General features: G+C 48.7%; 1 protein-coding gene across 2 annotated transcripts in view; it reads right to left on the bottom strand.

Annotated features, from left to right (window-relative positions):
- Nucleotides 1–7,794: 7,794 nt before the first annotated feature.
- Nucleotides 7,795–25,792, bottom strand: part of Mecr (mitochondrial trans-2-enoyl-CoA reductase) — a 39,033-nt gene continuing 21,035 nt past the window's right edge. For both annotated transcript variants that reach the window (XM_004642905.3, XM_023703096.1), the window contains exons 4-10: nt 19,161–19,304; nt 15,917–16,019; nt 14,858–14,960; nt 13,416–13,489; nt 9,657–9,717; nt 9,430–9,502; nt 7,795–8,029 (exon numbers count right to left, since the gene is read on the bottom strand). In XM_004642905.3, coding sequence (XP_004642962.2) covers nt 7,872–8,029; nt 9,430–9,502; nt 9,657–9,717; nt 13,416–13,489; nt 14,858–14,960; nt 15,917–16,019; nt 19,161–19,304 — 716 coding nt within the window. In that variant the 3' untranslated portion in view covers nt 7,795–7,871. The remainder of the gene's footprint in view (nt 8,030–9,429; nt 9,503–9,656; nt 9,718–13,415; nt 13,490–14,857; nt 14,961–15,916; nt 16,020–19,160; nt 19,305–25,792) is intronic.

Consider the following 25,792-nt stretch of genomic DNA (forward strand, 5'->3'; position numbering starts at 1 on the left):
GCAAGCACAGGGACTGCAATTTGATTCCTGGCATCACATGCTGTGCTAGCCCCACACACCTATAATCCCATCACTGGGGAGGCTGAAAGCAGGAGGATCCCCATGAGTCCAAGCTGTGTAGTGAGACCCTGAAACAACCAAATACATTGAAAAAAAAATGCTAAGTTGCCCAGACTGGGCTCAGATTTGTCATCCTGTCTCACTGTCCCAGAATGCTAAGATTATATTTTCTAAGAACTAGAACTAATGTAGTTAGTCAGTACTTTTGTTTTGTTTGATTTTTTGTGACAGGGTTTCTTTCACTAGGTAATTCAGGCTGGCCTTGAATTCACTAAACTATGTACCACTCGCTATGTAGCTGGGTTTGAGATTGTGTGATCTTCCTGCCTGAGTCTCCTGAGTGCTGGGCTTACAGGGCATGTGCCACCATGCTGGGCTTGTCATGTACTTGATCAACCTACTGTACAGCTAGGAAAGAGCTCCATAGAGAGGAATGCCTGTCTCCACAACCTACTTCTCCAGAGTTTCCTCAATCAAGAAGTATCATCTCTCACCAGCAAGGTGCCAAAGTTCACTTGACACAACTAGTCTGTCCTTTTGATTTTTCCTAATAAACATGCATGTATCCATCCTCTTGTGTTTACTTCCACTTCCTAACCTATCTTAGGCTTCACTGTTCACACCTTCAGTGTTTTTATTTTTTTATTTTTTTATTGCTTGTGTATTTATTTTGTTGGTACTGGAGATCAGAGCCAGGGCCTTTGCACTAAACTATATCCCCAGACCTATTTTTACTTTTGTTTTGAGACAGGGTTCTGCAAAGTCACTAAATTGCCCAGGCTGGGCTCAGGCTTATGTTCTGCCTCAGCTTCTCCAGAGTGCTAGTGTAACACACACACACACACACACACACACACACACAGTACCACATACCCAGATATGTCAGGGCTACTTCTTTTTTAAAAATTTATTTGGTTGTTACAAGGTCTCATTACACAGCTTGAACTTTTGGTGATCCTCCTGCTTTCAGCCTGCCCAGCACTAGGATTAAGGTGTGCGCCACTAGGCCCTGGGGCAGGGCTGGTGCAGCACGTGGTGCAGGGATCTAATCTCTGTCCCTGTGCCTTGCCCAACCTTGCCTAAGCAGGCTCTTTAGTTCACTGAGCTATCTTGCTGGTCTTATGTCAGGGCTTCTATATATGCTTACCTCTGCCTGGAATATGACCAGTTCCTTTGTCAGGCTTCAGACCTTTCTTGCCTGTCTTCCCTCAAGTTCCCTCTGTATTATGGTATTTCTGGTTTGTTTTGATCTTTTAGACAGGGTCTTGCTATGTAGTTCAGGCTGGCCTCAAATTTGTGGTCATCCTCCTACCTCAGCCTCCTGAGTGCTGGGATTACAGGTGTGTGCCACCATGCCTAACTCAAAAGTTATTGACCAGGGGGCCTGTTGGTTAGCTCAGTTGTTTAAACACCTGCTTATGCAAACACAGTCAGGAACAGGATATTGTGGTTCAATCCCCAGCTCCACAGCCTTACCAGACTGGCCCTTAAGGCAGCCTGAGCCAGGCCCCCCCCCCAAAAAAAAAAAAATCCTTAAAGGGCTAGGGAGATAGCTCCGCAGAACAAGTGCTTGCCTGGCAAGCACAGGGTCCTGAGTTCAATCCCTGGTACTGCAAAAAAAAAAAAAAAAAGTTATTGACAATAAATGATCTCACACTTCAGCTGCTTCTATGGCCTCTTCTCTCTCACCTTTTTAATGCCAACCTGTGAGACGCGGAGTTAGGGAAATTTGAACTCCTTTCTTGCTGTTTGGCAACATGAAAAGAGCAAAAGCAAAAACTGGGTGTAGTGCACATAACCCAAATCTCAGCTGTTTGGGAGGCTGAGACAGGAGGATCACAAGCTGAAGTCCAGCCTGGGCAATCTAGCAAGACCTTGTCTCAGAACAAAATAAAGGCCTGGGTGTGTGGCTCAGCAGCACAGCAGCTGCCTGGCAAGCAAAAGGTCCTAGTTTGATTCCTAATACCAAAATAAATAAATAAATAAATAAATCATTAACTACATAAATAAGGGCTGGAGATGTACCTCAGTGGTAACACGCATGCCTAGCTAGTGTGTGTGATGACTTAGGTTTGATCTTCAGCACCAGAAGGGGAAAATGAAGAACACAAGAAGCCCTGAGAAGGGTTGGGGAGATAGCTCAGCAGCATAAATGCCTGCCTCGCAAGTGCAAGGTCCCGAGATTGAGCCCCAGTACACTCCCCCCAACCAAAAAAAAAAAAAGCAGCCTTGGGAAGAGGGAGCTCCAAAGCCCCATTATGAGGTCCAAAGAACTGTGTGTGGTGATCAGAAAGGGTCGAGGGGACTTGCTGTGCCACCTGCTGTGTGACCCAGAGCAGTTTATCTCACCCCTCTCTGGAGCTTGCTTCTTTCTTTGTAATGTGGTGATACCAAAACCTCAATGAAATGGTAAAGCTGTGTGTGCAAGTGCTAAGGGCCATGGTGTAAGGGAGGCTTCCCTCTTCCCTTCCAGGAGGTACCGGTGTCTCCTTTCCTGTTACCGGTGTCTTCAGGCTAGCCCTGCTGTCTTCCTGTTAGTTGATACATTGTGTCAACTTGGCTGAATCAGCTCCGGCAGTTCTCTGCGTGGGGGCCTAGCCCCGCAGGTGGGCAGGGCCCAGGAATTGAGAAAGGCTTCCTGGCCGCGCCCTGCCCAGTTTCCTGCTGCCCTGCCCCACTTCCAAGAAGTCCGAGTCTTTGGGAGGAGTTTGGCTTCCGCCGCGCCACTTTGAAGGAGCTGCGATCTTCACTGTGGAGCGCCAGTCTTGGCAGTCAGCATAGAAGGAAGAGAGAGGCTTGATGGACGCTGCAGCTGCTGCTCCTCCTCAGCTCTAGTTTTCTCTCAGTGAACTGTCATTTGCCTTGGAGCCAGCAGAGTATGGGCTGAGCCCTCCAGTAACTGAGCTAAATTTCCTTCCCTCATTTGGAGTGTTTGGTATTTGTCCCAGCAACGAGTAAAAAGTAACTAAGACACTTCCCTCCGATTTTCCGGTCTTCAGATGCAGGGAGATTCTATGCCTGACGTCTTCAACACTGGCAGCCACTCTGGCCAGGCCCAGAGCCTTAGCCACAATAGCCGTGGGTGGCCAGAGAGATAGCTCAGTAGAATAAGCGCTTGCTTGCCAAGAACAAGGGCCTGAGTTCAATCCCTGGTTCCGCCAAAAAAAAAGATAAATCGAAAAAAAATTTTGGGGCTGGAGGGATGGCTCAGTGGTCTAAAGCACCTACTTAGAACAAGTTTAGCAAAGCACAAGGACCACAGTTCAATCCCCCAGCACCACATGCCAGCTAACGCCGCCCCCTGGTGGGCTGAGCTGGCCACACACACACACACACACACACACACAAATAAATAAATAAATAAATAAATAATTAAAAAAAAAAAAATAGCCGTGGGTGCTGCTGATTGCATCCAGGCACCAGGACAGCTATGCCTGGAACCAGACACAGGTTCCTGTAATACCTTTCTTCTGGGCTTCAATCCTCCCCTGAGGAAAGCAGGCTTAATCATCTCATCTCCCAAGATGCAGTCACTCATCAACACTGTGGTAGTGGCAGTTGCTGTGGTAGTGGCAGGATGGCTGCTCCCAGGAGAAGGCTCGGAGAGGGCAGCAGGCAGCCTCAGGGCTCCAAGGGGGCTCAGGCTTTGCCCTAGGAGGGAGTGCGTGTTTGTCTTCAGGCTCTGGAGTCAAGGATTCCCTCCTTTAGCCATTTACCAAAAGGGTTGTTTACTCAGTGGGCCGGAAGAGCTAGACTAACTCCACAGAGACTACTTGTTCTGGAAATGAGAAACAATCTACTGCCCTTGTATAGAAGAGATGATCCATTTTTAGTCAGATTCCCTTCTGACAGTGTTTTTTGTTTCCTTTCCTGTTAGTCTCTTAAATGTTGGCAACCATTGGTTGGTCTTCAAAACTTGGCTACTGAGTGGTGAGAGTAAGGCAGGTTTGCTTGTCTGAAATGATGAAGCCTGCAAGTTGAATTTTATCTTTCCTTAGAATCTCCCTCTTTCAAACGGTTCCCCAGTCTGCTACCAGACAGATTTTTTTCCAAAGTGCCATTCTGGTTCATAAGTCTTTGGTCCCTTCCCGTGTTTAGGACAAGATTTAAATTCCTTAGCAAGGAATCACAGCCTGCCATAGTCCCTTTGCAGCTTCAGATTGGTTGGCTTGACTTCAAGGAAGTTAAATCACCAAGTGGTATCTTGTAGGAGTAGGCCCAACTGGACGCCAAATAGGAGAGACCCAAGTAGACACAGTTGGTGTCATGTCCCCAGGCACCTTTGACTTCGCTGCTGTCCCATTCTGAACTTGGCCAAAGATGACTGCACACCCTAGGAACCACATGTGTTTTCCAGCTAGGAGGAAGGCAAGAAGGCAAGAAAATGGTCCAGGACAGCTGGCAGCTCCATTTTCTTTTTGCAGAACTGGGGATTGAACTAAAGCCCTTGTGGTTGTGAGGGAAGCACTTATTCCACTGAGCCATCTCTCTGGCCCCTGGCAGCTCCATTTTAAAGTTCCTAAGTAACTGACACTGGACACTTCATCACACTGTGCTTACATCACACAGGGCAGACCTTGCTGACTGCAAGGGAGGAGGGAGACCTGGTGTTCACTCTCTCTTACCATTAAAGGGCTAGGTTTTAATTCTAATGAAGAAAATGGGTATTTGGGGGAAAACTAGAGGGTTCTGATAAAGATTCCCTGGTCTCTTGAGTCTGTAACGGTTGTCTTATAAGGGGTAAAGCATACTCATCCTTTGAGGCCCAGCCCCAAACTGTTCTCATGCTGAATGTTCCTCCATGTTTCCAGGCATGGTGCTACAAACCTTCCCCCTTCCCATCTGCTTCCTCCTCCAGTTAGTCCTGGGGTGTCCCTCACCCTGGCCATAGGCCCTCATGCTCCCTAAGCCCCCCATTTGTGGACTTGTTTGTACTCTGTGGCCTCTGGGCAGCCTCCCCACCCTCTAGGGCTTTTTCTTTTGCCTACTCTGAGCCTCTGTAAGGATCACTATCTCAGGAACATACAGCATGGGCTGGGGAACAAGGAGTTAGGGCCGATTCACAGCCCGTGCGTATGAGAAGGTGGCAGTGTTTCCGAGTGCACCTGCAAAACTGGAGTCCCAGGCTGAAGTGGAGTCTTCTCTAGAGTCTATACAGGTGACCCCAAAGGCAAGAGTCTGCTTGCACACTTGTAGAAAATTAAATCCTCCAGCAAGCCTTTCCATTATTTCTGCTGCTTAAAAGCCCACTGTGCCCTCCCCACCCCAGCTTGCCCCAGGCTTCAGGGTGAGTCCCGAGTTCAGGCCCTTCCTTTTTTTTTTTTTTCCCCTGTATTTTAGGGAAGGGTCTACAGGGTGTTCAGGGTCTCACTACTAGATCAGACTCATAGTGATCTGCCTGTTTACATGCCACCATGCTCAGTCTCAATTGCCCTCTTAGTGTGCCCTGGAGGCAGGGCCAGCACAGTAGACCCAGGAATCAAACCCCTGGCCCCTGCACCTGCTTGCAGGCGCTTTAATCCACTGAGCTATTTGGCTGGCCCCCAGGCCCTTCCTGACATGACTCCTTCCCAATAATACCTTAGTTCTCCTTCTTCCCCCTCGGCAGCAGCTATATCTGATTGTGCAATTCCCCAAGTACTAAGATGTCTCGGGTCTTCACACTGTCATAGGTTGCCTGTAATCACAGCACTCAGGAGGCTGAGGTGGGAGGTTCACTGCAAGTTTGAGACCAGCCTGGGTTACACAGTGAAATCTTGTATTAAAAAACCCCAACTGGGCCAGTGAGATAGCTCAGCGGACTAAGTGCCTGCTTAGGCAAGGATAGGGATTGGGATTGGATCCCTGGCACTATAGGCCACGCTGGCCCCATCCCTGGGTGTGCTGAGCTAGCCACTGAGACCTGGTGTAATGGCACATGCCTGTAATCCCAGTGCTGAGGAGGGTGAAAACAGGAGGATCACTACAAGTCTGAGCTGTGTAGTGAGACCCTGTACTAAATACATTAAAAAAAAAACCCAAAACCAAAACTGTCATAGGTACTGCTGGTTTTGCTTAGTATGTTTTTCTTCTTGGGCTGCAGGCTTTCTGTGGATGGCTAGGTGTGTTGGTGTGCATCTGTAATCTCAGCATTCAGGAGGCTGAGGCAGGAGGTTTCAAGTTTGAGATCATCCTGGACCAAATAATGAGACAGACACATACTCTCTCTGAAACTGACACACCCTCTTTCTCTCTCTGTCACACACACACACACACACACACACACACACACACACACACACAACCGATTTAGATGGCTGTATCCTTCAGACATCCTCCCTTAACACTCTCAGGCAGAACTGGCTCTCCTGGCCCCCCTTGCCCAACCAGGAGTCTTGTCCTTTTTTTAAAAAAATATTTATATACGTGTGTGTGTGTGTGTGTGTGTGTGGCTAGCTCAGCCCACGGGGGGGGGGCGGGGGGCGAGGCTGGCTGGCATGTGGTGCTGGGGGATTGAACCCGCGGTCCCTGTGCTTTTTTTTTTAGAATTATTTATTTATTTATTCATTCATTCATTTTGTGTGGCCTGCTCAGCCCACCAGGGGGCGGGGCTGGCTGGCATGTGGTGCTGGGGGATTGAAACGCGGTCCGTGTTTTGCTTAGCTTAGCTTGTTCTAAGTAGGTGCTTTAGACCACTGAGCCATCTCACCAGCCCCGATCCCTGTGCTTTGCTAAGCTTGTTCTAAGTAGGTGCTTTAGACCACTGAACCATCTCACCAGCCCATGAGTTTCGTCCTTATACTGCAATGGCCCGTCTCTTGGGCTACGGCTAGGCAACCTGAAGGCAGCCCTGTGGTACCTTCCAGCATGCAACAGGCCCCAGTAAAGGCTCCCTGAATAAAACTCGTAAGTTAAGGGAACAGACGGCCAGGTGACAAACGAGCTATTCCACAGTCTGTCCTTTGCTTTGGGCCAGTGGATCACGAGGCAGACGCCAGAGTCACATGAAGTCCTACCTTTATCCTTGCCTGAAACCTCATTTTTCAGCCCACATGGTGTTAGTGCCTCCTGTGGAAAGCCTCCTTACCCTAGGCCTTGGTGTGCTCCCACAGCCTCCCCCTTGAGTCTTTGCTTTGCCTTTATTTTTCCTGTCTCTTTCTTTTGGTTTTTTTTTCTTAGCGTTTTACTATTTAGTTCTGGCCTTGAGCTCACTTTATAGCATGGGCGAAACTACAGGGGATCCTCCTGCCTCAGCCTCCAGAGTGCTGGCCTTATAGGCCTGCCCCACCATGCCTGACCTGACACTCCTTCCTCCAAGTTTCTCCTCTGTAGCTGTGGATTTTTTTTAAAAAATTAATTAATTAATTAATTGTGTGTGTGGCCAGCTCAGCCCACCAGGGGGCGGGGCTGGCTGGCATGTGGTGCTGGGGGATTGAACCACGGGCCCTGTGCTTTGCTTAGCTTAGCTTGTTCTAAGTAGGTGCTTTAGACCACTGAGCCATCTCACCAGCCCAGTGTGGATTCTTTGAGGGCAGAGATGCTGGCTGGCTTTTGCACTTGCCAGTGCCCAACCTTGCTTTGCTCTCAGGGTGATGAGGAAATGGTCCTAGAGACCAGATGACGGAGAAGCAGGGAGCTTCTTGGTGCTGTGAGCTGGCAGGTGCACAGATACCCCTTCTTCTCAGGGGTGACTTAAATTGTTTTTTTTTTTAAAGGAAGTTCAGACTTTATTTAAAAGGCTGGCCTCTCAGCAGTGAGCAGAGAGCAGTCTGCAGAGGGCTGTCCCCCGCGGCCTTGTCCCCTCCTGCTCTGCTCTGGCTCTTCTGGGATGATCACATGGTGAGAATCTGCTTTGAAGACACGAAGGGCTCCATGGAGGCTCCCAAGGCCTGTTGATAGTCCTGTAGGGGGACCTCTGTGCAGGTGGGTGCCGTGAGCTGGCCTTGGTGGATGAAGTTGCACAGTGTGAGCAGCAGACTCTTGAACTCATCTGTGGGGAGTGGGAGGAAATCAGATGGGAAGCAACAGCTAGGGCTTGGTGAGATGGCATCTGGGTTGCCCTGTAGGCAGGAGTGGCACTGAGCTCTAGTACAGTCTTCGGAGCCCTGGCTTTGCCAAGGAAGGGTGGTGGTGGAGGCAACCTGGTCTCCACTCAGGGCAGTGGGAGCCAGAAGAGCATGGGGAGTGGCCTGAGTGCCGCTGGACACACACAGCCCACCCATCCAAAGTGGTGGCTAGGATGGCTTTGACCCACACCATCATGATCTAGCAGTGTGTGGCAGGAAGGGCAGAATTACTGTGGCAGGGAAGCCACAGGAGACCCAGGTAAGGGGTCCTGGATGCCAGGGGATGTAGAACAGGGGAGTGTCACTGGGAGACAGAGCTCTCCCAGACCCCAGGATCCTCAGAGCTTGGACCTGAGGCTGCCGCCATCCTCCCCAGGGCTGGCCTCCCACTGAGAACCTGGCGAGGAACAGAAGATGGGAAGTGAGGGCCTTGACTGAGAAGTGTGTTCTCACAGACATAAATTCACTCTGCTTTCAAATCTAATCCTCCCTCCCATTTAAAAAAACCTCAGTGGCTCGCTAGCTGGCTTCAGGACAATCTGAACATCTTGGGATGGCCTACAAGACCTTCCAATGTGGCCTGATCCCGGATGTCTAGCTTCCCAGCCCCAGCTCAGACCTATGGCTCCCGTGGCTGGAACCACTGCGGTGCTGTGAGTTACGCTTGCTCCTTGTGATGGGATTTTTTGCATGTGTTGCTTTTCTCCCTGAAACACTCTATTCATGCCACCACCAGGACAACTCCATGTCATTCGTCCTTCTCAGCCTGGCCACAGGCTCTGGGAAGCCAGGCCTCCAACTGTGTACTGGCTCAGGTTTTGGAGAGAGTGGCCATCTGCTCACATCCTGGCCGCACCACCCCAGAGGGGTGCGGTGACTTTGGGCAGGCTACTCGCTCACTCTGAACAGTTTCCTTCTCTGTCAAACAAGGTGTGCAAGCACTTAACTATTACCAGGCTTACACAGAGGCAGGGGTTGAGAAACTCGCCCCAGGTCCCACAGCGAGCCCAGGCAGAGCCCTGACCTGATGGTGGCAAGAGCAGGCTGGGTCACTGTGCTTGGCCCACTGTCTTTCCTTGGCAGTCGTCCCACTGGCTGAAGGCTGTGTCTATTGTACTTGATACTCTGCCCTAAGCACTGGCCCGGTCCAGCCCCAGGATGATTTGTTGGCTGCAGCTGTGGCTAGAAGCTGTTCTCCTTCATCCTGTCGCAAGGTTGGGGACCCACCTGTCTCTGCAGGGTTTTGGCAGCTGGCCACTGCTACAGCCATGCTAGGCATTGCCCTCTTCTGTGACCCTGGGCATCGGGGCCATCATCCGCTCACCTGGACTGTGGTTCTTCTTCCACTGGGACAACCAAAAGCCTCGAAGTCTGAGGTCCTTAAAAATGAGCAGGCTCTGTGGACACAGGAGGGACAGGTTAGGGCACTGAGGGAGAGAGCTTCAGGTACTCTAGTAGATTCCTCCCAGGGACAGGGCTGAGTTTAGACAACAGTACTGTCAGGAGAGGAGCACCTGGCCCTGGTCTACGGGGCTCAAAGCCCCAGCTTACCACAGATGCTGTGACAGGCTGCTTGGCCATTCCGCCATATGTCACCATGGTCCCTCCAGGCCTGAAGGATCAAGAGAGAAAAGAGTGGGTGCAGGCAGGGATGGGGCCCACTTGAGCTCACCATGGCATTTTTTATTTTGACTGTCACTTATAAACATTGCTCTCAGAGTCCCTGGAAAGGGCTCAAATACACAGATTCTCAGGCCTGACTGGGACTTAAGCAGCTGGGTGTGATGACACATGCTTGTAACCTTAGCACTTGGGAGGCTGAGGCAGGAGGGTTGCCAGTTCAAGGCCAGCCTGGACTATATAGTGAGTTCAAGGTTAGCCTAAACTACATAGCATGACCCTGCCTCAAAAAGTAAAATAAATAAATAAATAGATCAAAGAATTAAGAATTTATATTAGCTGGGCATGTAGCTCAGCAGTGCAGTACTTGTTTGGTGAGTACCAGACCCTGAGTTAAACTCCTGGTACCCCCCCAATTTTTTTTTTTAATATAAAAACAACATGTTCTGCTTACAGTGGTGAATGTCTGCAATTCTTGTGTACATAGGAGGCTGAGGCAGGAGGGCTGCCACACTAAGGCCAGGTAGAGACTTAGTGAGACCCTATTTCAATAAATAAATAAATAATAAAAAATTAAAAAAAAAAAAAAAAAAAACAAAGGCTGGGGCTCTGGTTTTGACCCCTAGTACCACACATGAAACAAAACAAATATACACACACTCCACCTAGATGACCAGGCTGCTTAGCCTGGGCTGGAAATCCACTAGTCCAGTCTACTTGGTTAGGTTTTGGCTGAGTGCTAAATACCAGCAAACTCCACAGAATAGAGCTCAGAGCTGGAGTCCAATCCAGCTCCACTCCTTTTTTATTTATTTTTTAATGTATTTTAGTATTTAATGTATTTTTAATGTATTTAGTATTTAGGTCTCAGGGTCTCAAGACATAGATCTGACTCATGGTGATCCTCCTGTTTACAGCCTCCCAAGCGCTGGGAATATAGGTGCACACCACCATACCCAGTCTCGATTCCCTCAGGCAGGGGATTGCACCCTGGTCCCTACATCTGCCTAAGCAGGTGCTTTAATCTGCTGAGCTATCTGGCCACCACCCCCCTCTTTTTTTTTTGGCTTTTTGAGACAGAGTCTCACTATGCAGTTCGGGCTGGTCTCAAACTCGCAAGGATCCTCCTGCCTCAGCCTCCCCAGTGCTGGGATTACAGTGTACCACCATGGCTGGCCCTGCTCTACTCTCGTTAAAGGAGTACAACTATGAGCAATGAAAAAAAAAAAAAAAAAAAGTGGTCCTGACCTTGTTTCATCTGCAAATACACTAGAGATCAGGGAGGTGTAATAATTACAAAAAAACGAGCACAGCACATCGTGTGGCAGCCTGTGATGAGCGCTCTCTACTGGCAGGCGGTACGACTGTGTAGTTAGTGGTGGCTGTCATGCCTATGTACCCACCTAGGCAAACAGAAGCAAGGCCAATGCATTTTTTTAAAGGAGAGATTTAATTTGGATCATGCTAATGAAATTTTTAAAAGCTAATAGGTTAGGAGTATAAGAGTTTGACTTAACCTTTGCTCTTCTCCCCACTCCCTGGTTCTCTGAGAAGCTTTTGCTCAAGGGTGACCTGAGGCACATTTTAGGATGACACAGGGGAGACTGTAGACCATGAAATGGGAGACACTGCTGTGGGAGGCTGGTAACTGGCACAGAAGGGCTGGGCTTGTTTGGTGTATGTGTGTGTGGTAATGAGGACTGAACAGAGCCTCACACAGATTAGGCATGTTCTCTACCACTGAGATGCATCCCCAGCTCCTCATTTGGTCTTTTTTTTTTAACACTTTTTTTTTCCTAATTTTATTTATTTATTTATTTATTTATTTATTTATTTATTTTGTGTGTATGTGTGGCCAGCTCAGCCCGCCAGCGGGCGGGGCTGGCTGGCATGTGGTGCTGGGGGATTGAACCACGGTCCCTGTGCTTTGCTTGGCTTAGCTTGTTGTAAGTAGGTGCTTTAGACCACTGAGCCATCTCACCAGCCCCCTCATTTGGTCTTATGTTCCCCTAGCTGGTGTTTGCTCTAGAAAGCAGTTCCTGGAGGAATAGTACCCTCTTTCCTCGTCTCCCCACTGCGCTTGTTCCAATCACAAGAGCTGGCTTTTAGGGGGTGTCAGTGATGTAGCAGGTCCACATAGTCTCCAAGGGAGCACTGATACTTAGTTCAGGTGAGAAAGCTCAAGTCCCTCTCTTGTTTGTCCCAGAGTAACCTCTCGGGGAAGAAAGGGTTTCTGTCATTCCCATTTAATAAATGAATGGGCTGAGGTCTGGATTGCTTTTTCGCATATTGCCTAACTTTTTACAGGTCTGTGGCTATTGTTCTGAATCCAACGCCTACACTTCAGACCACTGGTGATGGGTGACAGGGCTCAGTCTTCCTCAGGGGCTGCTGGGTATAGAACTGAAGTCATGCAAAGTCATGCACTGGAGTCATGCAAAGTTGGGTTCAAAAGGGGCTGTCTTGGTGACTACATCTTGGGCATCGTGGGGCTTGCTTTAAGAATAAAGTAGATTGGGGTGTAGTTCAGTGATAATGCAAGTGCTCCGTGTGCCTACGGCCCTGGCTTCCACCTTGAGCATCAAAAGGAAAACAACATAACAAAACAGGAAATCGCAACATGAGCCCTCACCTAGGGGCCTCGGGAGGGGAAGGTCCAGCCCCGCAGGCCCCAAGTGGGGCGAGCCCTTAGTGATTCTCCTCGCAACTTGTGGGCCACGCGGCTCCGGGCCCTCTTTGTGCTGGTAGGTACTGGGTTCTCACAGCATGGTAACTGGCTCAGGACTGGTGCTGTAGTTGGTAGGCACTTCTTCAGGTGTCCTCCAGCTGGAGGAGTTTATATCATAAGAAAGAACACGGCATGCTGTGTTGATACATTGTGTCAACTTGGCTGAATCAGCTCCCGCAGTTCGCGGGCGTGGGGGGCCTCGCCCTGCAGGTGGGCAGGGCCCAGGAATTGAGAAAGGCTTCCTGCCACCCTGCCCCACTTCCGTGGTGAAGTCCCAGTCTTTGGAGGAGCATCGGTCTTCCGGGTCGACATAGAAGGAAGAGAGAGGCTTGATGGACGCCGCAGCTGCTGCTCCTCCTCTGCTCTGCATTGTTTTCTGCCGCATGAACTGATGTCCTTTGCCTTGGAGCCAGCGGAATATGGATTGAACCCTCCAGTAACTGTGCACTAAATAAACCTTTCCTTCCTTCATTTGGAGTGTCGGGTATTTGTCCCAGCAATGAGTAAAAAAAGTAACTAAGACACATGCAGAGTTAATGCTGTCAACAGTGCTTGGGTGGGGAAGACCAGCAACTTCTGTGTTTACTTTTTCTTTGTATTTTTACATGCTTTCAAAATGTTGTGCAATAGGCTGTAAGGTTGCTTTAAAATTAGAATGCAGTTTTCAAAGCCATGAATGCTAGCCATTAAAAAGCTAGTAAGTTTGGACTAAGTGACTCTTGAAGCGGTTCCTAGGTTAGGAGACCTTGACCAATCCCTTGTGCAGGGCTCAGCTGTCTCCTGGGAAGACGGAAGCCTGCGTCCTGAGGAAGAGGCTGAGAAAGAAGTGCTTGGGCGGGATGATTCATTCCTTGTTTCCTACTAGCTCTGCTAACCCGGCCTCAGGGACTTGCTCACTGGAAAGTCCTCCCAGCTAGCAACCGGAGAGCACCACACCCGCCCTGCAGGGCCCAGGGACTTACGCTAAGTGCCGAAGCAGCTCAGTGGAGCTTTTCCCGCCAACACAGTTGAGAGCAAGCCGTGGCTGAGGCATGTGCTGGAAAAGAAGGAACTGCAGTGAAGAGGCAGCCAGAGCACAGGCTCCAAGCTTGCTCCACACCAGGCTTCCCTACCCGAGCTGTGTCACAGGAATGAGTGAAGGAGAAGGGGTGTTTATGCTCTGGACTTGCTTTTTCTCTGCCTAGGAAAGGACTTCAGTGACTTCATCCTGTGGTCCATTTCAGAGTGCTCCGAACCACTCTGAAGCTCTGGTGGTTCGGAGCACTCCTCCTCAGGGATCACACAGCGCATGTGGATGCAGGTTTTTATTTTTTTTATTTTTTTTAACATTTATTTAGTGTGTGTGTGTGTGTGTGGTGTGTGTGGGGCCAGCTCAGCCCACCAGGGGGCGGGGCTGGCTGGCATGTGGTGCTGGAGGATTGAACCGCGGTCCCTGTGCTTTGCCAAGCTTGTTCCAAGTAGGTGCTTTAGACCACTGAGCCATCTCTCCAGCCCTCGATGCAGGTTTGAGGGACATCTGCAGCTAAGGCTCAGTTTATAGGCAGTGTGCTGATATACTGCTTCAGAAGTGCTCTGTGGAGGGGACTGTTTCTTTTTTGTGTAGTGCTGGGGATTAAACCTCGGTCCCTGCGCTTGTCTAAGCTTGCCTAAGCAACCACTTTAGACCACTGAGCTAGCTCACTGGCCCAGAGGGGAATGTTTTTGAGTGGGTGTGTGGGTTTTCTCTTTCCAGATGGTTCAGTGACAAGAGGTGGGGCCAGGCTTCCTTTCTTACAGGCTGTGCTGAAGGGCAGATGTTTTGGCAGGGCCAGGGCTTTCAGTGCAGAGAAACCCAGGGCCAGCCCTGACTATACCACTCACCACTATGTGGTCCTGGCCAAGTCCCTCATCTTTGCTGCGTCTGTGCTTGTCTATAAAACTGGTAATGACTACATTGTATGGCTGTCCTGGGGATTATCAGGTAAAATGTGAGGCAGAGACTTAGGCGCCCCTCCAGCCCTAAAATTCACACTCATTGTGTGGGCTGATGGGGCCTGCCACAAATGTTTCAAACTTCAAATCAATCACACAGGCTTTCCTGATCTTTGTTTCTCCTACCACTTCTCATGGCATCAGAATACTTAATGTAGTCTGTGCCCTAGCAGCGGGGAACTGGCTTTATTTATCCTTCCAGAAACATGTGAAGGATATGGGTGTGGTGGCTCTTGGGAAGCTGAGGCAGGAGGATTGCTGTGAGTTTAAGGCCAGACTGAACGACAAAAGAATACCCTGTCTCAAAAATCAAACCAAAAGAAGTGGTGGAGGTTCACAGAGAAATGGGGTCTGTCCCTGGCTTTTCTAATTCAAGTCAGCTTTCTTGGGGAGATGAGCATGGCGTGGAGGGGCAGTGCCCTCCTCGGGGTACCTTGAAGAGGTTTTTCGTTTCAGGCTTTCTCAGTTCTTCCTCTGTGATGACATGCTCAGCACCCAGATCCTTCAGTCTGTTAGTCAGCTCCTGGATGTCAGGTCTGGAAACCAAAGGCAATGCAAGGTCCCTTGTCACACCTGGTGGCTCTCTCTGTCCAAAGCTCCTGGGACCCATCTGCCGCAGCTGTGAGAATCCATGTTTCATTTTTAGCAGGCTGGGCCAGGGGTGTGCCAGGGCCAGCCATATAACCGAATCCTGTTCCCATAGTTCCTGCCCTCGTGCCATGGGCCTCATTCTCACTGGACAGAGCAGGCTAGGAGCTTTCTGTGCCCATGGAGAAGCCATTTTGCTTCCTATTTCTTTTACTGAGAAATAACAAACTGCACGTCTTCCTCCCCTCTTTTCAGGGGCCTCTCGGGGGCATTAGGCGAACACACTCTACCCCAGGAGTGGTCCAGGCCTCTTTGGTCAAGGCAAACAATAATTTTTTTGTTAGCACAATTGAGCAGGGGAAGGAAAATGAAGCGAGAATCAATTCTCCTCCTAAGACTGGACCCTTACGACAGATACAGCCACACTCAAAAGGCTTAATGGAGCGCCATGATTCCGTGGCAGGAGAATCAGGCTGTTACTGGCTTGCTGGGGCTCCTGGGCAAGTGGCTTCCTGTCTCTGAAACTTCAGTTTAAGTAAATAAAGGAGAGAGACCCTATCTTATTCATGTCTGTATTTTGCACACAAACACTAGCACACAAGGATCTTGGGCTAGACAGCTCTCAGAAAAAAGAGCACAGGTTTGTGGGCCGTTCAGCAAGAACAGTCTCCATTCCCTTCCTGCCAACTCTACATTTCAGAAATTCACTCATCCTGTAGTTTAAAACCACTTGGACTTCATTTCTCTGGGCTGATTCATCTGCTTCAGCGGCCAACTCTTAGCCAACTGGAAAGGAGGCCACCTGTGCTTATGCAAGGGCGCCACCTGGTGGACTCAGGGCCATCCGCAGGATGCGAGGTGGAAAGGCCCCAGTGGCAGTCTGGGATTAGGCCTCCCCACGCACCTGTCTCGGACCACATTGACGGTCCTCAGGCCCAGGGCTGCGGCGATCTGGATGACTGCTTGCCCTACTCCACTGTTGGATGCGTTCTGGATGACACAGTCCCCTGTGGAGCCAGGAAGAGACCCGAGTCAAGTCCTGTAGACCTATAATAGGTGAAGGGCTCCCTGCCCAGGATCCTAGGATAGGGCAAGAGATGGGAGTCTTCAGGCGCAAAAGGGATGCAAGATCTGGTAGCAGAGCCTGCTCAGGCCCTGGGCCATCACTCAAATGGCTCCCAAACTTTCACAACATCCACAGGGCTTCATGATTGGGCTGCTCTGTCTGTAAAGGACAAGATGTAGACCCTATTGTGTAATTGATTTCATGTCCTCCAGTCTCTGCTTAGGTAATCCCCTTGGTCTGCAATGCTGTCTCCCTTCTCTCCTTTCTTTTTGACATCCTGTATGTCCTTGGGAATACAGCTCAAGTGTGGCTTCCTTCATGCAGCCCACCTGGGTTTTTCCTCTGCATGTTCCCAGGGCACCTGTGGGCATCTTTGTCAAAGCACACGTCATGACCTGTCCTGTATTCAGTTCTACATAGCTCTACAGCTGCCAGCCACTTGCAGCTTTCTTGGGGGAAGGCGAGGGCCGTGCCATATTCTTTTTTGTAGTGTTTAATAAAGGTCCATTGCCCCCAGATGGGCTCAGAGCCATACTGGAGAAACTGGCTGCCTCTGAGATAGGGTCTTGCTGATGGTTTGTGCAAAGCCCAGGCTTAGCTTTGGGATTTGCCAGTGGCAGGAGCTCTGGGACAAGCCGGATCTGGGTGAGAGTTGCAGCTTCACTAACGACTGCAACTGAGACGGAGCAAGTTGTGTCCTCTGAAACTTTGGTTTCTTCCCCAGGAAACAGGAGTCATAGGTGCACCTGCCAGAGTACCCGGGTGGAGTCAAATGCAGTGCCCAGGAAGGTGCTTCGTTGAAGTGCTATGTGGTATATGAAAAGAAGCAGGGTTCTGTGCCCCCGGGGGTGGGAGACAGGCAGGCTCCGCAGGACTCCATTCTCCTTAGCATACAGACAGCACGTAGGCAGCATGTCGACTGTCACTGTCACTACTTGTCACTACTCATGGACTGCGTTACCAGTCCATCTGCTGGGTTCCCAGGATCACTGCTTTGTTTTAGTTAGAAGTGAGAACAACTCAAGTATAGTGTGGCACAAGCCTGTAATTCCAGCACTTGGGAAACTATGGCAGAAGGTCATGAATTCAAGTTGAGCCTGGGTTACATAGCAAGTTGGAAGCCACCTTGAACTGTATATGTTGAGATCCTCTCTCAAAAAAACAAAAACCAACTCCAAACAAAGAATTGAGAAGAAAAAATAAATCAGATCTGGGCGTGGTGGTGCATGCCTGTCATCCCAGTGCTTGGGAGGCTGAAAACAGTAGGATCATTCAGTCCAATCTGTACAGTGAGACTCTGTAGATCCTGTACTAAATACATTTTAAAAAATCAGAGTGGATTCATATAGTGACAGTAAATATTATACCATGAAATTTTGGTTTTTTTAACCTTTTTTTTTGGTACTAGGAATTGACTTCAGGACTTTGCCAGGCAGGTGCTGTGTCACTGAGCTCTTTAAGATTATGTTGGAGGACCAGGGACATAGCTCAGTGGCACAGCACCTACCTAGAAAGTGTGAGGTTGTGAGCTTAATTCCTGGTACCAAAAACAAAACAAAAACCAGTAAATACCAAGATCATATGGGTTCAACACTGAGCTAGTTTGGGCCACATAAATCTTGAGGCAGAATGTGGGGAGATGCACGATGGGCACTTGAAGAATGGTAGCATCAGAAAGCCCAGATCTGTCCACCACTGCTTCAGCCCACACCAGAAGTGACTGGAGGGGATGAGGTACAGATAACCAGTGTTTGCTGTACTGGGAGTCCAGCAAAGGCTACTGTCATAGCTGCTGGCTTCCCTGAGAACCCACACTTGCCTTTGTGGGAAGCTGAGACTCAATTTCAGTTAGGCTTTGGGCAGTGGCTAGCTACCTAATTTTATCATATTCTAACTGCTAGTGGCCACATGTTCCTCTCTGGGATGAGAGAAGTAGCTTAGGTGATTTCTCTAACCCCTTCTAGGTCACAGATATGTACAGCATGCAGGGGTGACAGACAATGGAGGAGAGAAGGGCTGGCATGTAGCTCAGTGCTAGCATGCTTGCCTGGAATGCAAGAGGTCCTGGGCTCATGCCTCAGCATATAGAAAACCCCAACAAAGGCCAGTGGAGGAGTGGGAGCTTGAGGAATGCTGGCCCACGCTCCTGTCCTTGGAGGAGCCCCACAGGGACCAAGCCCAGGTGGCCCAGGGCAGTATCCGGGCTTCCTGGGCTTTGCCTCTGTCCCCATCTTGGTTGCTTCACTCCCTGACTCTTGCTTCCTGGGACCTCGACCCAAACGACTTGCCTATTCCCACTTCTGGTCTCAGGCTCTGCTTTCTGAGGAATCCTAAGAAGACACCTGGCTTTGTCATTTACTTTGCTAAGTGACTTCAGGCAAATAGTTCACCTTTCCAGACCTCTGCTCCTTAATTGATAAAAGGAAGACTAGTAAAAGTAGCTGACAGTCATAGCACTATGTGGTCTGGGCACCAGGCTATGGGTTACACTGCAGTGTTTCCTTAGTTCCCAGAGCCCTCTTTTCTCCATCTTACTGATGAAAACTTGGGATGCTGTGGGTGGAGAATTCACAGTTAGCGAAAAGTGAACTTGGGTTCACACCGAGCATTTTTGCCTTGGGCTTGAGCTCTTAATCAGTGACACCAAGCTCACTGTACTGCTTTGTTGAAGCCTGCAGGGGCCCTCGCATGAACAGAAAGTGCGATATAAATGCTGAGCAGAATTATTAACACTAAGTTCAGCATTTTACTGAAAACATAGGGACTGTGTCTATCTTGTCTGGCTTTGTATCCCTAGAGTTTAGCACAGCTCAACATATTTTTTGCTGAGTGACAGCATTCCATCCCCAGCTCTGGGGAATGTGATCTTTTAGCATTTTCCAAGCATATAGTCCTCCTGAGCTTTCAACATGTTTTCTAGGAAACAAGCTACCACTTTTCTAAGTGAAAGCAATAACACACTCACCAAGGCCGGGGCACTCATCCTCCCGGACTGTTCCCTCGGTGGCAAGGCTTAGGGTTGAGGGCTTGTGGGCCACCCCACTGGGGAGCCTGGCCTGCTTCTCTAGCTGTGGGCTCCTACCTGGCTGCAGTTGCTCGAAGTCCACCAACATCCTGTAGGCTGTGCAGGGGTTGACACCCAGGGTGGCAGCGCTCTGAAGAGGGATGTCACTGGGAATTTCAATCAGGGCTTCCTCGCTGAACACTGCCTCAGTCCGCCAGGTTCCTGAGTTAGGGGATGAGGGAAGTGAGGACGGGCTCCTCTGTACCCCTACCCCAGGCCCCTCCTGGGTACATGGGCACTAGGACAACAGACTTTAGTTAATTCTTAGAGGAAAAATGAAATCTTTTAATAGCTTTGTTTTTTGAGACAGGGTCTTGCTATATAGTCCAAGCTGGCCTTTAATTCACTATTAGCCTAAGTTGGCCTTGAACTCATGGTGATCCTCCAGGCCTCAGCCTCCTGAGTGCTGGGATTACAGCTGTGCACCACTACACCTGGTTTATTTTATTTTTGTCCTTTTTGATACAGGGTTTCACTATGCAGTTCAGGTTGGCCTTGAATTTAATTTGTAGCCCACGCTGGCCTTGAACTCACAGTGATCTTCCTGGCTTCCACTGTGTCCTTGCTACCTTAGGAAAACTGCTTGGAGCCTTGCTGGCCCCAGGCCTAATGGCTGTGCTGCCTGCGGGTGACTTCCCAAGCTCTTAGGTTGCCCACTTACCCCAGCTGCTGGGACTCTTAACAGTGCCCTGGGTCTGTGCGCCTGGGATACTGCGGGAGGAAGGATCAGCTCAGGCAGTGCTAACTACTATTGCGCTGCAGGAGGGGAACCGGGCTTCAGGGGTGGGGAACTCCAGAGGAAGGGAGCAACGCCCATTAAAGGATGTGCGATCCTAGAGTAAGCCTGTGGCTAAATGAATAAGAGACAGAGAAAGAAGCTGAAGGATTCCTTTGGGATCCAGGAAGTGCCTCAGCATTTTTAAGCCTTCCCTTAGTCTAGCTTTTGAATCTGCATAATCCTCGCCCCCATTCACTTTAGCTACTATTTACTGTTCTCAGGGCCAAAGGCTTAGAGTGGGACTTTCCATGCCTGAAGTGAAGAGTGATTTCTAATTCCCTTTATGGGACAGCAAAGGGAGCCTGTCCTTGACATGGATTCCTGGGGCTTAGAAGTCCCTAAACCTACTCTCAAGAGCGCCTGGGCAGGAAGGGACAGCATTCATGGTCAGTTACAAAGGCTTTCAGAGTTAAGTAGAAATCGTGGAGTTGGAGAGACCTGCTTAAAAACTGCAGCTCTGCCAGCTGTGGTGGCACTCACCTGTAACCCCAGCACTGGAGAAGCTGAGGCAGGAAGATCAGGGCAAGTTTGAGAGCAGCTTGGGCTACAGAGTGAGTTCAAGGCCAGCCTAAACTGCTTAGTGAGACCTCGTCTCAAAAACAAACAAAACAACGAAAACTCCAAATAAAAGTGAAAGTTCTTACATTTCCCCAGACTTTGTACAGAAAAGGAAAAGCGCATACTTGGCATTTTTAGTTTCTCACATTGAAAGTAATGGAGTCATACAAAATTGGGATCTTCATGTTTCGTATAAAAGGAAGAAAATACTGCACTAGAAATACAAAATCTCCGAGTGATGGTTATGGTAGTTTAGTAACACCAAAGAAATTCAAGTTGTCAACAGTCTTGAAAATGCTTATTGAAATCTGATGGGAGATAGCTCGGTGGTCTAAGTGCCTGCCGGGAAAGCTTAAGAACCCACGTTTGATTCTGGGTACTGCATGCCGTGCCAGCCCCCGCACCTGGGGGTGTCAAGCTGGCCACCGAAACTGTGGTGGTGCACACCTGTAATCCCAGCACTAGGGAGGCTGATATAGGAGGATCACTACAAGTCCAAGCTGCACAGCAAGACCCTGTACCAAATACATAAATAAAATATTTTTAAAATATATTTCTGTGTTTACATTTTAAAAAAAAAAACATTTATTTATTTTTGTGTGTGTGTGTGTGTGTGTGTGTGTGTGTGTGTGTCCAGCTCAGCCCACCAGGGGGCGGGGCTGGCTGGCATGTGGTGCTGGGGGATTGAACCGCGGTCCCTGTGCTTTGCCAAGCTTGTTCCAAGTAGGTGCTTTAGACCACTGAGCCATCTCACCAGCCCCTAAAGAAAATATTAAAAAAGAAAGAAATGTGTGACTTATAGTTAGGTGTGTTTGAAAAGATCAGTTTGAAAGACTTTTTTTGAAACTTTTTAACAACCAACTGAAGGAGAAAAAAAATAGTCTCTTCTGGATATGACTTCTAGAATAGCTAGAAGCCAGTGTAAAAATTTCCTTCAAAACATCTGCTATAACAGAAGCCAAAAAATAAAAAATAAAAAAATACAGCCCATACTGTATTTGGAAATGGCTGGAATCTGAAGTTTTGGAGAAACAATGTTTTTTTAGATACGTAGGATGAAATGTTGGCACATATGGGTCAACATGGACTTTATGGTCATCAGAAGAACACCAAAAAAAAAGGGGGTGTTATGGGAAGATAGCTCAGTAGAATAAGTACTTGTCTGGCAAGCACAAGGGCCTGAGTTCAATCCCCGGTTCCGTAAAAAAAAAAAAAAAAAAAAAAAAAAAGAACACTAGAGGGGTGCTCCTGTCTATATGGTTCTCATGCCGAAGAAATGGAGAAAGGCAGGAAAGGACAATGATGGTGGGAGAGAGTTAGGAGAGGAAGGGAGATGAAGAAAAGGGCTCACAGGAAAGAAAAGGAATGAAGACATGTTTAGGTTAGGGCTAATTTAAGTATATCAGAATCTGCGTGCACCTTTTTAGAAAGTCCTAAATTTGCATTCCAAAAATAAAAAAATTTATATTCCAAAAATTGCCCCTCCCCCAAGCCACTGTCCCTGCCTTGGACAAAAACTAAAATATTTAACTACTTAGCCCTCTCAGAAAAGAGTTTGTCAACTCCTGGTCTAATGTACCCAAGCGGGTAGCACTTGGAAGACATTGCATATCTAGCTCTAGCCGAGCTGCGTGCACAAGAGTCTGTTGAAATAGGCAAAGCAGCCCCAGTGCTTTCTATTTTAGAGAAGAGGAAACTGAGGCTTAATGCCACAAGGCAGAGCAGGACAGAGGATTTGCAGATGCTCGCCAGGCCACTGCTTCCTTCGGGCCCATGCTGCCTCAGAAAGGTTCTGAGTGTTTCCTAAATATCTACACTTTCTGACCCAGATGGAAAAAAATCTGGCCCAGGGTGCAGCCAGCCACTCAGGAACATGGAACATGACCAAAATCTGGATAGGGAGTGTGCTGGCACTCCCACTCCCCTGTACGGAAGAGACGGTGCTCACTGCTGTGTCCAGAGCCTCAGGCTTTTGCTTATTATTGCTCACAGTGTTTAGTGAAAAGCTGGGTTAATGACAGTCTTTATGAACTGTGTACTGACAACTAAGTTAACTAGTGTGCTCATGATTATGAAATCCTCATCCTCCCTGACTGGCACCTTGCTTAGACTATGTGCCTTTTCTCCACGGAATGCCTGTGGTGGCCTCCACACCCCTCAGGCCTCCCTCACCAGCAGGCCAGGCAGGTCCTTTACCCCCCTCCCCCCACCGAGCTAGAGTACCACTGAGTCCCCTTCCTGAAGCTCTGAACCTGCCCCCTGTGCTCCAGTCCTGCGTGCCATCTCACTCTGATCCTCTTCACTGAAGCCTGAACTATGCGCCCAGCTGCTCACTAGCTTACTTCCTCCACTGCCTGGCCTTCTCTGTACCACACCCCTCTGGTCACATTACCCTCTACTTCATTCTCTGTCAGGACCCATCTAACTGGCTGCACTTGCGTCTCTTCTAGCCCAGTGTAGCTGACCTCTCCAGCTCATCTTGCTTTCTCTCATGCCTACTGGGGACCAAGCATCACAGAGCTGCCTTGGGTCTGTTGGTTCTCTTATGGTGCTGAGCCTGGTCCTGTCATCCTACCTTTCTTTTTTCAGTACCGGGGATCAAACTTGGGACCTTTCGCTTGCCAGGCAGGCACTTATGCCACCGAGCTATCTCCTTGGTCCTTTTTTCCCCAGTCATCCTACCTTTGCACAAGCCTCACTCCCCACCTGGGGTGCCCCTCCTCATCTGGCCCATGGATGCCCTTCTAGTCAGGCTTCTAGACTGAGTTCAAGCATCACGTCTCTGGGAATCTTTGCCCAGCGCTCGCTGCCTACAAGGACACTCTTGCTTTGTGCCTACTATGCAATGTCAGCATTTAACAGGCATGATCAAACAATAGAGTAAATGTTTAAATTTTAAAAAAAGGGGGCGGCGGGGAGATGGCTTAGTGGAATAAGTGCTTCCCTGGTAAGCGCAAGGGCCTGAGTTCAATCCCCTGTTCCACCACCAAAAAAAAAAAAAAAAAAAAAGGGAGGGGGGCTTAGACAAAACACCATGTCTGTATCTTGTACTAGGAACAACTACTACAAAGACAACAATATGCAATGTATTATTGTAACTGTACTACTAACCCGTTTTGAAACTATCTCATTGCTGCTTCTTTCTCAATAAAATTATTAAAATACAAAAAAATTACAAATTTTAACCTTTCCAAAAAATAAAAAAATAAAAAAGGGAGGACAAGATAGCTCAGTGGACTAAGCGCCTACTTTGGTAAGCGCAGAGACCAGGGTTCGATCCCTGGTCCAGCATGCAGTGCTGGCCCTGCCCCTGGGGCATACTGAGCTGGCGGCTGAGTACAGGCATAATGGTGCATGCCTGTAATCCCAGTGCTAGGGAGGTTGAAAACAGGAGGATCACCACAAGTTCCAGCTGCACAGTGAAACCCTATACTAAATATGTAAATGAAAAAAGAAAAAAGAAAAAGGGGATGAAAAAGAAAAAAAAGGATTAGGACTGAGGAGATAGATCAGTGGTCTAAATGCCTGCCTGGCAAGCGAAAGGTCCTGGGTTTGATTCCTAGCACTGCATGCCATGTCAGCCCCAAAACTGGGTATGGTGGTGCACGCCTGTAATTTCAGAGCTGGGGAGGCTGAGGATTACAGGATACAGGAGGATCACTATGAGTCTGAGCTATGTAATGAGACCCTGTACCAAATAAATAAATAAGTAAATAAAAGATTAAAAAAAATAGATTACAGGGGCCGGCAAGATAGTTCAGAGGTCTAAAGCGCCTGTTTAGCAAGCTTAGGCAGGTGCAGAAACCGCAGTTTGATCTTAGTACTACATGCTACACCAGCCCCACCCCCAGGGCAGGCTGAGCTGTCCCCCCCCCAAAAAAAAATTACAGTACTATACACATTGCCACTCATTCCCCTAATAACACTTATCCCATGGTTCCTACCATCTGTAACAGTTCTTTTATGTCTTTATCTGAGCTATTTAGTGGTGGTCTCAATGTCCTGGTTTGATTCAAATATTTACCTATCACAGTCATTTTGACTTTGGGGAAGAGCCAGATGCTGAACAGTACCAGAACTGGTAAATAAGGCGAGTGAGAACACACTGAAATGCTTTACGAGTCTGCCTTTCCATTGGGTGCACTGGGCAGCGGCATCTGCCACATTTTAAAATTACACCTTGAAAAGCCACTCATGAAAGTGTATTTCCAGAACTGCCTCAGAAAGCGGCAGGAAAGGTGGGATGAGTGTGAAGGGGAGTATTTTGAGGGTGATTAATGGCAATGCCTTTTACTATTACATATATTTTTTTAAACTTAAGCATTCCCTCTATAATTTGATCATACTACTTATACTGCCTGCATTCCACACTGCTCGCATTCCATACTGCTCTCCATTTCTGGGCCTCTGACCCTAGCCAGGAGCAGCCTGAGGACAGGAACCCTCTAACATATCTTGGGGCGCCCTTCGCTCTGTGCAGGTGCTGGCGCACAGCCCTGGCATCAGTGCCACTGAGTCCTCAGGGCTCTCCCTGTGATCAGGTACCTTTTGGCTCTTTCACAGCTTTCCAGAGCTCAGAGAAGCCAAATGTAGGAGTAGACATCTGTCACTGCTGGTTCCTGTCTGGTGCCCCTTCCCAACTTCTCTGTCCTGCCCACAAAGCCTCATGCTCTACTATAGAAGTGGGCAAACCTCAGCCAGGGCAATGGAGGGGCTCAGACCCATGCGGCCCAGCCCACTGGTTCACAGAGGGTAAGGAGCTGGTAGGAGCAGGCAGGGCCAGGTAGGGCTGTTCTGGGGGAAATGGACAGTTGTACTGTGTGTCATTGTGGAGGATGGTTTATTTGTTCACAGGATGATGTTAACCCCAGGCGGCTTCTAGCTATCTAGCTATCTGTGAAAGGTCTATGTTAGAATGGATTTGAATCACTTACTGACTGGGTGACCTCGAGCAAGCTGCTTAATTCTTTGCATTGACTTTGGCCTCACCTTAATGAAGTATGTATCCCAGGTTGAGGGAATAACTGAGTTAATATAAAGTGCTTTGAATAGTGCTCAGCCCAAAGGGAGGAGTCAATACATACCCAATGATATGATTTATTCCTGTCGGGGAGCTCACCTGACAACTAGTGACAAGAGACAGACAGATCCCTGACAGTGTTAGCTTCCTGGGTCCAGCTGTGCCTGAGGTGTTTTCTCTCTTACACATCCTAGCTCCACAGATCAATTAAACTATTTTTTTTTTTCAAATTTTTTTTTATTTTTTTTATTTATTATTTGAGAGAGAGAGAGAGAGAGAGAGAGAGAGAGAGAG

This window comes from Octodon degus, unplaced genomic scaffold (assembly GCF_000260255.1).
Source record: "Octodon degus isolate 3935 unplaced genomic scaffold, OctDeg1.0 scaffold00163, whole genome shotgun sequence".
Classification (NCBI taxonomy): domain Eukaryota; kingdom Metazoa; phylum Chordata; class Mammalia; order Rodentia; family Octodontidae; genus Octodon; species Octodon degus.